This window comes from Tribolium castaneum, chromosome 4, assembly GCF_031307605.1.
Source record: "Tribolium castaneum strain GA2 chromosome 4, icTriCast1.1, whole genome shotgun sequence".
In the NCBI taxonomy this organism is placed as follows: Eukaryota; Metazoa; Arthropoda; class Insecta; order Coleoptera; family Tenebrionidae; genus Tribolium; species Tribolium castaneum.
In genome coordinates, this window is record NC_087397.1 from 4,794,421 (window position 1) to 4,809,792 (window position 15,372).

The 15,372-nt window shown below is 34.3% G+C and overlaps 2 protein-coding genes across 3 annotated transcripts in view; both read right to left on the reverse strand.

Moving 5' to 3' along the window:
* Positions 1–8,734, reverse strand: part of LOC664107 (uncharacterized protein) — a 28,270-nt gene extending 19,536 nt beyond the window's left edge. Inside the window, exons 1-2 of the mRNA XM_008202802.3 lie at positions 8,607–8,734; positions 2,453–2,524 (exon numbers count right to left, since the gene is read on the reverse strand). Coding sequence (XP_008201024.2) covers positions 2,453–2,495 — 43 coding nt within the window. The 5' untranslated portion in view covers positions 2,496–2,524; positions 8,607–8,734. The remainder of the gene's footprint in view (positions 1–2,452; positions 2,525–8,606) is intronic.
* A 3,321-nt stretch (positions 8,735–12,055) lies between these two features.
* The window catches only part of foxo (forkhead box, sub-group O), a 68,132-nt gene continuing 64,815 nt past the window's right edge, over positions 12,056–15,372 (reverse strand). For both annotated transcript variants that reach the window (XM_008202979.3, XM_970107.4), the window contains one exon: positions 12,056–13,393. The gene's annotated coding sequence lies outside the window, so the exon portion shown is untranslated. The remainder of the gene's footprint in view (positions 13,394–15,372) is intronic.

Genomic DNA, 15,372 nt, shown 5'->3' on the forward strand with positions numbered 1-15,372 from the left:
TTTGTTTGTTTTAACTATTTGTAGTATGCAACAATATAAAAAAGCTCACTGCAGTGGAGCAACACGATAAAACTGGCATTTCTATGCCGTCTAAAAGAACAAAAAACGTCAGTAAGTGTTGGGACTTTTCCTATTTTGTCTGTATTTTATTCACAATTAAAAGTAAAAGGTCTAAGATATGCAGATGTACGAAACCTGGTAAAGATAGTTGTCTCGCGTTACAAAGTAGGTATACATTAACACAGAAACTGGTAATTATAAATAATCGCATTAAAATAATTATTATTCATTAAATATTAAACAATAAATCTCCATGGTTTAAATGCGAGTGCCTACAGTAATACTCATATTTTAATCACATACATGAGTATCAAACATTATGTTTAATCACTGGCATTTGCATTTTGCATTTGTATAATATGCCGAAAAAAGTTTCATCAGCTCTGAAATTTGTGCGGAAGCTTTATTCATTTCGGTTTCATATTTAAAATAACAATAACTTGTGATTTACGACGCACCCACAAGAAGTAATAGTTACAATTTCTCTACCTTCATTATTACGTCTTCAAATGTCGTTAAATGTTAAAGCAAAAGAAACAATCCCACAGTTACAGTCTCCACTAAAAATGTATACTATTGTCGATTACCCTAAAAATGAGAAAATTTGTTTGAGGAAAGCGAGCTTTTGCCACAACTGTGAAATTAAAAGTGGCACTTTGGATCATTTTTCACTTATCTTTTATTTATGAACGGTTCACACTTTCAGATTAAAGTAAATTTATCATTTACACCTAATTCACTTTGTGCCACATTTATAATTTAATGTACTCACCGCTGATTTTAAGAGTAATTGAATTAAAAATCTCTTGCGACTACTTTCTACCAGTGTAAATTAATCAACAATAGAGTAGAACGCGGGTATTTTTATTTATTTAGTTATGAATGAAAGCACAGAAACGGCGTATTTGTGCCACCGCAGTGTTACATTTATTCTATTAACTTGGGGACTTTGGGATTTGAAGACCACTATCCCGAAAGCTTTAATTGGTACGGTTTACGTCAATTAATCGAGCAATATTAATAAAAATACAACTATTTCGCCGTGCAATTACACCAAATAAAACGAGTTTGAGTATTGAAGGTTATTAGAAATCCGGCAGGTGTTTAAGAGCGTTCAAAATTCCATTGTTATCTCATGTGCATCTCGTAACCTTTTATAGCTGTTACTGCATTAGCTCGTTGGAAGCAATATTCCTGCTGATATAACAAATATCACTTTATTATCTTCGCATGTTCTCGCCCAGTAATTGTAATTGTTAGGTATTTTTTAACTTTTTAACTTTGCTAATTACGTGTGAGCTTAAAATCGAATCCGGCCGCCGATTCCGCGATTTGCTCCTGAGTCAAGTTCCTGAAACGTCGTGACGATTTATTGGAGCGGTTGAAGAGTTACCGCAAAACCCCAATCGGCAATCAGCAAGTTTTGTGCAACTTGAAACCGCATGCACTTTTGTCTTAGTGAAAGTCTCACGCAGGTCGCGGACTGACAGAGACATGGCACGTTTTTGACAAGAACTTATTTATTAAGCAGTTTATTGGGCCTTTGGAGATTTAATCCGAGTGCGGCTTCTTTCGTGTACCATCTACGTGATTCCGTTCAAAGCTGCCAACTTACTACACACCTCGAGGGAAATCGAAGTTATAATCGCTATTTAATGTATTATTTGTTCTACGCTAGTACGGGGAGAAATTATGATTCAATTACTCGGCGCGCTTACGTTCTCACATAATATATTTTGCGATAAAATAAGAAGTTACGAGGGCTGTAATGTAATGGGTTTATTTCCGTTTATCTCCGTTTAAGAGCCCCGCCAAGGTGTAGCGTTTTCCGGTCTGGGAGAATTTAATTTATTCGCGAACTGCATTCACACAAACTCCTGCCGGTGGACCGCCTCATCCGTGTTTCACACGAAAGTGACATTCTTAAATCAGTTAGGTCGTGTAAAATGTAATGAGCAAGCGGATCTTTGGATAATCCGTGCGGTTTGAAAATCGCAGGCCACAATTTTTGATATAATGACATTTGCTGGTAGGTGATGTAATCTGGCTAAAATCGCCGAGTCAAAGCTTTGCCAAAATAATTCAAATATTTGCCCTGAAAGGTAGCTATGGGGATGGCGAAATGACAGTCCGGGCTGGGTCGAATAGAGCAAGGGTAGTCCGATGACGTACTTCCACGTAATCGAGTTTAACTCCTCTCTAGTTATTTGAAAGCCGAAATCCGTTGATATAATCCTCAATAGCACGTCATTTTACTGCATTTACATCGAGGAGAAGGGGCCCAGCCGCAACTTTCGGAATGTCAATTCCATTATTACTTCTAATTTTAGATATCGATTCATTTCGTTTCTTTTAAAATCGGATTTTATTAATTAATGCAAGGTTTTCATACCACTATCGGAACGCTGACTTCCTCGCTTGTCGCCTTTCCCCATCCTCACCAATTTAAAGCGAAACTAAAAACCTGTAAATGAAACAAACGTGTTAATGGTAATCAGCAAAATGAACAGTTTAAAAATTCGATTAATTATACGCCGCGCTAATTACCTTAAAATTATCCATAAAAAGCTGGGACCAAAATATGGGAGATTATTTTAATAGGCTTACCTAATAAGCCCACTGAATTATTAATAAGTTATCTTTTAATGCAAGCTGTATGGCTAAGATAACTTCCAAGAAGCTTTCAGGGTACGACATATCCTACTTAGGTCGGTTTTCCCAAATCGACTCAGATCTTCAGACACACAAGGATATTTTGCAATGGAAAATCTTATTAATAAATAATTTTAGTGGTTGTTTTTCGTTCAAAAAATGACATCATTTGATTTTTCACAACTAGTTAATTGACCAGTTTTTGTCTCTTGACAGTATTAGTCATCTAAGAGCATTTAAGGACGATTGCATTCCAGAAATGAGGTTGAATATCATCAAGAATTTTTTTCGTGTCTTTTTGAAATTAGGTTCAGTATTCAACACTTGTAGCCAGCCACTGCTCAAAGGACCGAAAGTTTTGCTGTGAATTTCTTCGAACCAAACTGTTGATTTTAGTTAGTGTGTATTTACAAAGTTAGATTAAGTTTAATTTTTAATCAAGGCAATCAATATCTGCGAAGCACATTCCAGTTTTTTATTAATGTCGCTCGTGTTTGCCTTTTTGACGCCAGTATTACATCGCCAACGGCTGACTTACTTTAAAAGGGAAACGTCGAATAGAAATTTATGCTCATTTTCCTAAATCTGTTCACGCCATTTTTCAATACAGTTTTCATTTTTCACAGTCTTCAATTAATCACCGATGAAAATCGGGCCATAAATATTATTTTTCGACTTATTCATCAGGATTAAGGTTCCAATTACTCAGCATTGAAATTGTTGAGAGAAAGGTGAGCTTTGACAGATCGGGAGATTGACATATTGCAGAGAAAAGCGCTTTAAGATGAAGTCGCGCAGTCAGCAAATTCGACTTGCCGTTCTTAGGCCACTGATTTACGGCGAAATTCCTTAACCAATTTGTCTTTGACGTTTTTGTATTGTTTCTTTATACAAAGAGAAATGAAAAAGGCACGGACTGAAAGCCGATTTCAGAACTGATAACAAGAACATATTCAATTTTCTCCCACTGTGAAAAATTCAAGTCGGTGATTGCAGTTTCAATATCATGCACCTGCTGAGTCTTCAGCAGGAATAGGCTGATTTATTTGCTCAGTTGTAACACTCCTGAAATGTTTGCTGAGTGAACGAGACAATTACATTCATGGAGGTGCCTCTCCTTGCTTTTGTATTTTAATTTATACAAAATGAAGTCAGTAAATTCTGCCCACTTCGTGATATTATTTCATAGTCCATGTAAATTAGTCGGAACACGTAATTTGATCGAGTTACGCCTTTTTTTACGTTGCAGGAAAAACGTGATTCATGGTAAACTATTTTACGGTGTTGAGTGTAAACAGCGAAAATGTTTGTTCAGAGGATGCTTCTAAACGTATTTCGCCAACGATTGACTCATCTGATGAGATCAAGAGTCACCTTGTGTCAATTTATTAGTTTTATTGAGTTCAGCTTTGAGCAACCTTTCAACTTTCCCTGAAAATGTCCGGATTTGTATCAGGGGGTGCATATCCGGAAGGCTGTAAAGTTAGCAAAGCTTAATAGTCCTAGCTTTTGAAAACCTTCCTTTAAAAGGAACGCCGGTCTCCGAAGATGAATCAAATGGAACGAACCGAATTTAAAAATAAAAACGTTATCGTCGAATGTAATAAACGCAGGAGCATCTGTCTGATGAACTCGTTCCGAGATAACACACCACTCGTAGGCCCTTCCTCAGAGGTCGCAGTTGCCAAGTTATAACTTACGAGGGTGTTAGGTTAATGGTGGGGAAAATTAGGTGGCGTCAGGCCTGCTTCATTGCATCCGTGAATCTAAAGCGTAACACACCAAAAACGAGCATAACCATCCGCTACAGCAATCTGATAGCATTTTACGTGAATTAGGAAGCAATCTCCGACTGTTGAAGTTTAATTAAAGACAGGTCCTTCTCGCAAAAATCGATCATTGCATGTTCGACAAATAAGGACACTCTCCCGGAAGAATTTGGCCTTTTGTGCGCTGCCACCACCAGCAATCAGGACGTCCTGTCGCTGGAAACGTGAGCGCAAACTGAGAATAGTGATGGACGACTGCAGTGATTGGGGCGTGACAAGCGATAAAGCCCACGACAGAATTTGCAAGGCCTAAATCAACCCTTCAGACCTAAATTTACAGGAACACGGCGCACTTACACCAAAAATCCATTCAGCTACACAGATATATTCAAATTATGCATATCTAGGAAAACAGCAACGCTGCTGCGGGTGGAACAATTTTTTCCTTTTGAAAGAAGAAAAACCTCGGAAAGAGCGAACATTATCTTGGCCTGGAAGCCATCGGGATAGCATCACCTATCTTACTGTAACAAGCCCATCTTGTTTACAAAAAATCACAATACTGAACACTATCATCAATGAAAATGGCGAGGATGTTATCACACTTTTTCAATGTAAAGTCGATGTTGTACAAGCCGATATTGTGAGGCTCTTACAACCGTAATGTCTAGTCACACAATAAAGCCCTGCCATCGAAATTTCTCTTGAATGCAAACTGCAAGTTTTATCACAAAGTAGACTGAGAAATGTTTATTATTACCTGCTCCACGTTCGTCGAAATATGGCCACTGTATTTGACTTCAAAGCCCACGAGACAAGTGGTGAAAACGTAGATTTCGTCTTAAATTTAAATCCCTACACTCTCAATCATCACTTTTTAAAATTGTTTAGTCGTTTGCTATAATTAGCGTTGCCCTACCCTTATTAACAAAGGGTATTCATAAACTTGCACAAAATTGCATGATCGTAAACAAGCCGAGGGTGGAACTGTGTGAAAGGTTTTGTTCCATGTCGACGTGAACGTTGTAAATATCTGCATTATTTGCCCTGTGATACGTACATTACTTTTTAATGCCTTATACGCCATATGATTGTCACCCCTGTTTACCTATCACACGTTATACAAAGTTTGCTTCGTTATTATTGACCCAAAATATAACTTTGTAAAATTAAATAATGGACCATTTATTGCGATGACCAATTAGGGAAGAATTTATTCGGTTGTTCGCAGGATAATTTTGGCGCATTATGTTTTAGTAACAGATAACCGGTTCATATGTCACAAAGACAGCAGGGTTAATTAATGAAGATTAATCCCGAAATCAATATTTTGCTAAGTACTCTAATTGCAATTACTATTTAGGCCTGAATGTTGGGTAGAATAGATTTATCATAAAGTATCTAATTAGGTATTAAGGTCGTTAATAACAATATTATGTTCCTAGACTGTTTGGGAGGTCCTGTTCAATAAAATATATTCCAATTCCACCTACATAATACCTCTATTGTGGTGACATAAAACACTACGTTTAATATCAGAACAATAAAACGGTCAAGGGAAAGGTCACATAAAGAGATAAGTGGAATTAATATCAAAACTCTTTATTTTTAGCACTTGCTACAACTGTTAAAATTTTGCTACATGTTCCTGAACAATAAGCTCCCACCATTTCGTTGCTGTTATTAGAATTGAATCGCTTGTTAAAACCACACTCCATAACAATCATTACAATGCATCAAAAAGTAATAATTTATAAAAAACTTTCAAATTCTTTAAATTTGCACCAAACTATCGTCAAATGACTTGTTTTAATTGTGTACATTTTGGTAATAATGAGCCGATAATTTCTTTTTCCTGGGGAAATGACTCGCGAATGAACTCTGAAGTTGACTAACTCGCTACGTGTCACTGATCATTTCGGAAGAAGAGCAAACGCTTCGATCTCTTTCAATATTAACAAGACCGTGTTCAAAATATCACGAAGCGAAACATCAAAGATTATAATTTTAGCCAAATTAAGCGACCTCGCAGGAATAAGCAGGAGCGTTTAATGAAAGAACATAAATTCAGAATGATTCAACATGTTGTAAATTCAACCAATTAAATTTGTAGCTTCCAAGTTAAACCTTGTAAATTTACCCGGTTTAAGATAAAATAAACAAAGCAAGGGTCGACCGATCAAAAATTTCAAATTTTCACGTTTACGCTAAATTAATTCGCATTTTCCACCCTCCGTTATCAACACCTGGCTTCTATTATTTTAATTAGGTGCGTTTATTACACACAAAAAGATAAGAGTTAGATTAATGAGGCCGAGGCCTGGATTGTTAATTCTAGACGCCACCGAAACTCAATTAAAAAATGGAATTCACACGAAAAAGACGCAAGCGATCGATTTTTCCAGAGGAGATAATCTCCGGTCAAAGAGCTAATCACGGTTTATAACCCAAATAGTGTCATTTTGCAACAGAAGTACTCGGTGATGACGATAATTACTTTGAAAGTAGTTAAGTGTAAAATGGTTTTACACGACGAATCCTCAAACCGTTGGTCTGAAATAAATTAGAAAGCAAGCATGTTGGATGTTTTATTTGCTGAGCTAGTTTTTACCGGCTTTGGAGGGAAGAAAAGCACCAGCGTATCGATTTATAATTGGAAATAATCATGCACGATATTTCAATATTGATCCTAGTATATAGTCGAAGACTATGAATGAACGAAGTCGAACTCAAATGGATTTGCATAAAACGAACCCCAACTTTTTATCACTTTCTCATTAAACTTAAACACACTTTATGATTTAATTAACAAGTTTCAATTTAATTTAAGCCGATTCGGGAACAGAAACTGACAAATTATATAAAAAAACTATTACTTCACTTAGGTAATATCAGCTGAATGCGGTATGAGAATCGTATTACTTTTTGAATAATTAATTGAAATATTTTGTATGCAGCTTTTACACATACGAAGATCCTTGTGTGTATTTTATAATAAAGATTTCTGTAAAATCAGCAAAATCCTCAACGTCTGCGAAATCTCCAATTTAGTTTGTGCAGTTTTGCAAATGCGTTGAGTTGCTTAACTTTCTATTGGGGCTTAAACTTAATTAACTTTAAAGGTTTTATTGTCAAATCAAATAAGAATTGCCTCTTTATTGGCAGAGAATGCAATGAAACCCCTAATTTTGCAATGTGCACTTTCTATTCTAAATATCATTTTATAACAATGCGAGAATTAAGTGTTACAAACCGTAGTGAATTAATTTTTCAAATCATGAAAATTTAAGCTTAAATCTTTGGGAAGCGGAAATATTAATTATCCCGAACAGATTTGTTTGCTTTAAATGTTATTTGGCATCAAACAGATCTATGAATTCTGTTTTCTTTCAGCTTCCCTGCCCTGCAGGCGTGTATGATTCCTGATTAAAACAACGTTCGATAAACTGTTGAAAAAATGTGAAACGAGAGAAAATTTTATTTCAGACAAGCTTTTAATCGTATTGTCGATTTTCGTTCAAATGTCTTTTTAGTCGAAAAGTCTATGCTAAACTTTTGTAAAATTGACTAATACTGCTGGATATTGAGAAAAAAGCTAAATCCGGCTTAAGTTGGATTGCACAAAATACTTTCATAATTAAAGTAAGTTGCTGTCAAAAAGAAAGTTTTCCAATAAATCTCTGTCTCAAATTAATTCAGCCCTTGACGCTATTATAAGTTTTTTGTTTCAATTATGTTACTTATTCTTCTATCCACTTAGAATAAGCGCTAATATTGAAGTTATTAAACCAATAACTGAGTGCTTATTCAGCTTCTTCTGAAAGAAGTAAACTTTTAGTTTGAAAAAAAATGTATGAATTATCTCGGTGTACACAAAGGCAGTTATAAATTTTCGCCGGCAAGGGATATAAAATGTACCTGTTTATTTGAACAAAGGAAGTTAAACCAGGCGGAAAATGTATTTGACTGCTTAAAAAACAAAGTTCATAGTACCCATCACAAACACCAAAAAGTAAACGAAGTAAAAAAGTCTGTTTCTTTACGTTTCTGCTCAAACAAATTAAATGGAAGAGATGGCAAAGTTTTAATAATTTTCAGTATCGGCAGCAAAAATTTTAAACTCACCATAAAATTTTAATATTAGAGTTCCTGTCACTAAGCTCTAGATATGTCTGTAAGGATATGTCAACAAAATCTGACCGAACTGTAAAATATTCCCGATAGGACTAAACAGGACTACCCTGAAAATAAGGATAATACCCCAAAAACCCTGTTGCGCAGCTACTCGTTTTAAAGGATTTAAACACAGAGCGCGATCTACTAGACAGACCTGAAACTTTAGACACTGGGAGTGTGGTTTCTACGTCGTCGTCAAATTTCCTGCTACGAAGAAAACTTTGTAAACTATTGCAGTTTGAAAAGGATTTCTTCCACATCTGGGTGCAAATTTTTTCAAGGAAAATTAAACATCGGTCTCAAAATATTTACATTAAATGTAAATATTTTGTAATATTAATGAGATTCAAAGCCAAAAAATGTTAATTAATGTAATTAGGGATAAAGCTGTTTTCTGAATTTGTTTTGATTCGTAAAGTCAACATAAATGGTTAATGATGATGATTATTAATTCCAGTCGATTGATTTTGAATTGAAAGTTATATTTGCGTTTGTGTGGATGTTCCAGCAATAAATGATTTAAAAAAGACTTTTGTAAAAGTGCTGACATAACAAGAACAAATATACTCGCATTAAAATCTCCATATCTAGTAGGTTTTTTACACTAAATTTTTGAAAAAATTAAATGTTTAAATAAATATTTTTTTCTGGAGAATGCATTTGCGTCCTCCAGTTCATGTGAGAACGTGAAAACTTTACAAAAAAAAAGCGAATTGGGCAGTGAGGAAAAGAAGAAACTACGCTCGTAGAAGATAGTTTTATTTTCAAAACGAAGAATTAATATAAACATAAAATTTCACAAAAGAAAAAAATTTACAACAAATTTCGTTGCACTAGACTCGATTAAAAACACTGTTTTATAATAATTAACAACTGAACAACACGCATTGATATTTAATATAAAAATGAAGAATTTAATTGTTGTCATTCGGAAACTTTTCCTTTATACGGCATAATTTGGCGTAAGATCCCGTCTATTTGAAAAGGTGTTAGATTAAAAGTTCCGAGTTTTGACGAAGTCGACGACAGACTCAATTTCATTTAGAGTTGCACAAGTCAAACTTTAATATTTTTACATTAAAAGCAGAAAATGTAGGAGAATGAGAAAAAGTTGGAAGAGAAAAGCGCCGAATTAAGATGCAGCCTCTTTTACTTCATTAAATTGTTTCGACTTCTGACTCATATAAAATGATTAAATTAATGCTCAATTTTCAGACATAAACGGCGACTAAGTTAAGTACGCCTTACGATTTCAGCTAACTGAAAATTTATGTTATCGGTATTAAAATCAATATAAAACGAAAATGTTTCGTGTCCTTGTATTGTTATTACGTTCGATTGAAAGATTTTAGCTCCCGAAAGCTCCGTCATCCTCTCTCCTGACAAAACTTCGAAATATATTTGTGTATAAAGTTTCTTAGTTATTGCAAATCTCGTGATCTGATGTTATGTTTATATTGTTGGCTGCCATAAATTTCTCGTCTTATCTGTTCCTGCAGGTAAAAGCTTTTGGATAAATTGGCAGAACTTATTAATGGTGGACGGAAATTTGGGTTATTTGGTGGAAAAGTTGTGAATTATTGTGAAAATAGGGTCGGAAGTAGATGAAAAATGTGTACCTATTATAAGAAGCAAGCTGATTAAGAATTATTTCTTAACTAGTTGGCTGTTTAATAATTTTCTTGGCAAACTCGTTATGCTGATGCAATTCGTCATTACAGGCGAGAAGTTCGAGTCAGAGAAGTTACTTCTGAAATAAAAGAAAAAGAAAAGAGAGACTAACGGCCGGAAAGACTGGGGAAAAAATAGAGAATTATGCGAGACAAATTTAATTAAGAAATCCCTCAAACTCAATTTCCATACCGTCCGACCACCAAAAGCACCACTCTTCAATCTTGACTACCTGAATTAAATTTCTTTTAATAAATTTGGTGGTCGGCAGGAGAGATTTAAGTTTGTGTCGGGATCGAAGTCGTTAGAGTATTTTCTAAAGCTGATAAACTAAAATAAAAGCGTAGACCATGCGAAAAGTTTCATATCAGCAAAACTGCAACCTGAAATATCGGTGCTTTAAGACCGTTTTGTCAAGAATAGCGTTTTATTATATTTCTATTGCGAAAACTATGCTCGTTTGTTATAAACTTGGCTCGTCCTTTTTGTGTTTCCTCTTTAACTGTTTATTGATACGTTTGATGGAGTGGCCTTTTAGAAGGACAGTTGATTTTTTCCGGGCCGAGCGCCATTCCACCTTGCTCGCTGAAAGAGCGGGGAGCGATTTTCACAATGGTATTTGAAATTGATTTTAAATCTGAAATCTGAAACGATATATAAATCTGAGGCAAACGCGCCATTAGCGTAGATACAAGAGTACAATATTTCATCGTCTTTCCTGGCTTGCAAAAAGGCTGCTGCAGAAGCACTATTGCACCCATCGGAGATCCATCCATCTGCTTATTCTTTGAGCGTAATTCTTTTCAAACTGCTTGCCGGGAATCATCAGTCAGCGTCACTTCCGGTACAATGGCGGGCGAAGGCTTTGTTCCCGGTTCAGTAACGGATGCTGAGCACTGAAAAGAATTAACGCGGACATTAGCCGAAAGCTCCGCGTCGTTTAATTAATCGGCTAATTGAAAACTTGCGGAATTTTTTTACCACTCGTTCATAAAGTAAAGTGATTTATCCACAATATTTAAGATCGCTGATCCGGAATATTCCCGCAAAAACAAATGATTAATCTAATTAACATTCCCCCGCCATGAAACGCACATATTTTCAAGACGCCTCTTTCAGACCAACTTTCAATAATTTTTCTTCCTCAACGCGAAACCAATTTTTAAAATATAATTAAGTTGCTACACAATTCATTAAGCAAGGAGATTGCCCCCTGCTTCCCAAAAATACCGCCAACATTTTCCCGCTTAATACTTTCAATTAAAGTTATTTGGAAAATTCGATTGCTTTTTTGATACGTAAAAAAATTGGGAAGCACTATAGTCCAGTTTTCGTAAAATAAGAAATCGAGTTCTAAATCATTTTTAGTCGAGTGTTTAGCGTTTTTTAGCTTCAAATTTTAATTGGCGATTCGCGTTATTTTAATTGGGTCTAAATATTTTACGTAATCACGTACGAAAACACTGTGGTAAGCTCGGTTCTATTTAGGACAACAGAAGCCCCACAGTTACGTACGTTTATTTAAATTTTTAACTATTACTCAATAAAAAATAAAATTCAGAAAAAATTCACAAGCTTAGAGAAATATACTGTTTTTGCTTCTTGGGGAAAAATATGCCTTTTAATTTGTTTAATTATAAATTTTTTATTTGAATATAGAAATGGCTACTTACCTTCTGAGCGGATTTAGGCGAGGTGGTGGGTGTGCGTGAAATGAAAGCCGTGTGTGTTTTTTTCATTTATTTTTGTGAAACAGCAATATGTGAATTTATAATATATAATAATTTTCTTAAAATTAGTATTTATAATAATATATTAACGAATTTAAAGAAAATTGAGGCACCTGACATAGCGGCTATCACTGTACACTCACTGCATGTGCATGTGCATATGTAAGTACAGTGTTTTGTGGACAAACTAAACCATAGATATGCACAATATCTATTTTCATGTTGAAACGAACTCCAAAAATATACACTTTGCGTTGAGTGTTTTACATACACAGGTAGGTACACAATATTGTGAAAATTGACAAGTAGCGTTTTAAAAATTATAATTGACTATGTCTTAACGCATACAACGTTAGAATGCCTAAAAATTAATTTCTAAATATAAATAATTTCTTTAATGACGCTAAAAGAAATGAAAAATGTACATGAGACCTATGTTCACAAAGACCGACCCGAGCTAATATGAAATTGCATCTACATTTCGCCTCTTCGTAAATTATACACATCAATACATATTCAATTATAGGCATAAGTAACTAAGTTTGTCAACGCAACACTTACCCAACTTAAAAAAGACAGTAATCAATTGAACTAATTGTTTTTAAATTGAAAATAAGCGTCAAAAACATTGATTTAATAGTACAATCATACATCAAACACTTTACAAATATTACAGTAAAAAAATTATTCTAAAAATGACGATGAACTTGTTGCCTACTTGGCAATAAAATGTAGATTTTATGACCAGTACCGACATGACGAGAATAAAATGAATATGAATTATAAAAATTAATAAAAATAAAAATAACTCAACAAAGGTACGCAAAGCACCTAAATCTAACACTATATACAACGTCGACGATATTAACACTTCGCAATGCTGCTTCATTAATTATATTAACTCTTATATTACATTATTTCTCATAATTAAAATGTCGCCTTAGAATATAAATTACAAATTTAAAAAATTTCCTATGTAATCGAAAAACAAAAAAAAAACACAAATGTTCTTTGTCTCAGAGAATATTGAGCTGCCAAGCTAGACCGTTTCCGAACATAAATCCCTAACCATAATAACAATTGGCATCTATGAACTTAAATGTTAAATGGCACCAGTGAAACGAGAATTGGATGCAACTAAAATTGCAAATATTGTTAATTTTTAGACATAAAAAGCATATATCTGTACAAACAATTATTAATGAGCATAACACGAGATCATTATAACAAGATTACATTGTCAACGGTTGCACAACAGATAAAACGGCGGCGGGGTGAGACTATCAACTTGAACTAGACTCGGTGCTCGCTGAAGAGCTTCCGTTTAGCGTTAATCTGTAACAGAACAAAACATTATTAAAATTCGCTCAAACAAGCACAAAAAACACATCGAATTGCGGCACAAAATGTGCATTATTTGAATGCCGGCACCTACTTTACGACCGTAATCCGAGAAAATGAGCGTAAAGCACGCCACAAGCTCTATCGTAATCTCTGATCTTTAGACGAGAAGCATCATCGCGTGCCACTGTATCGAACTGAGAAAATACCACTAATTTTATTGCTTTGTAAAAAGCTCGCTAAACTTAATAAAAAACACGCGCCGACCTAAACGGACGCCTCTTCCATTCAATCTGGAATATTTATTTTCACTCACGACTGCATTTGCAGGGATTTTACACTGCATTTTGCTTGACTTTGGCACGATCCCGTGCAACAAGTAAGATCCTTCCACCATGACTCGACCTAATTGGCCAACATAATGTAACGTTTTTTCTTAAATTTATGTTTTACCGCGTTTAGAATGACTCTTGCATAAATTTGCATTCAATACGTCTTGAAATAAAACTTCTAAAAGTTGATTAATGTTTACTCCACCGGGACTGGGACAGATTTTCATGAATTAAAAACGAAATGTTTTATTTAGAAGTATTACGGAGAAATTAAAAAGTCGTTTTTAAATAACTTGATTGCACTTTTTCCTCGGAAAACCAATTTACGTAAATTAAACATCAATTATTCATTTTACCCCAAGTGAAATTGGGCTAGTTTTACATACCTAACAAAAATTATTTGCTATTGTATGTATCTCCTGTGTGATATTGAGTATTTTTTTCCAGTTGGCGAAGTGTAAAACACTAGAATTACCCTTTGCCCATGAACAAATTATTATTACCTAGAGAAAATTACAAGGAAATCAAGGAAACTATACTTAAAATACGTGTTACCAAACGTGACTAATAACAACATATCACGAATCTTTAAACTTGAAAAATTGAATCTTTATTTTGACCACTACTTAAACAAACATAATCATTCAAACGAATAACATATCATTTTTATTCACGATTATATGTGACAACTTTTTTTTCTAGCAGTCGAACTTTCGGCACGACCTAGAACTCCACTTATTTTGATTTTTTGAACAACGTACTCAATAATTATCTAAACCACGCAAGTTTAGTACAATATGTAATTACTATTCAAATAGGTTTGTTTATAAGTTGCCAAAATCAATAATATGATTCCGTAAACAAATTTGACCCAGCAATTAATTATGACAAAACGGTGTGGGCATCCATTACCTCAAAAATGTCCGGTGGAAACTAATGATAGATAATGTAAACGTTGAGAAAAGTAAAGAATAAAAAAAATAAAAAAGTAAAAGTTAAGTTCCAACAGAGAGGATTTTAGTGGCCGAAATTATAAACATGTTGTCTGAAGTAAACATCAGAATCCGTTAAATTGTTTTGAAAAAACTGAGTACGAATTTGCAAAAATGAGCACAAGAAATAATAAAAAACTATAATGTTACCATCTATCGGCAATGTAAATTTTGGCATAAAGATGAAAACTTTGTTTGCATTTTTGACGAATTTCCACCGCTTTGTTCTCAGAAATTAGGAACAAAGTTGTGTTATTTTAAATTCTTTAGATGTGTAATAGAGAATATAATAATAGATAGATGTTTCCCGTGGTCACATTTAGAGCAGTTGCCTAAGCAAAATTTAAGACACTAAAGTCTCATTTTTCGCCTTTTCGACATTCAAGTGTCTACGGAATTTTAGAAAATCAATAAAAAAACAAATTTGGGGCAAAAATAATTTTACTGATTGCAGAGGATTACACACTCCTTTTGGAAGGACAAAAAATTATTACATCTTTTCAAGTGACGAGAATTAGTAGAACATTTTTAGAGTGTAGTCTAGACTTCATTATGCAAATGAAAAAGATACGTATTTCTGTAAGCTTCTTTTGTGGACAAAAAATAAAATCTTTTCACTCGGGTTTTTTAGTTTACGAAATAAAAGCTA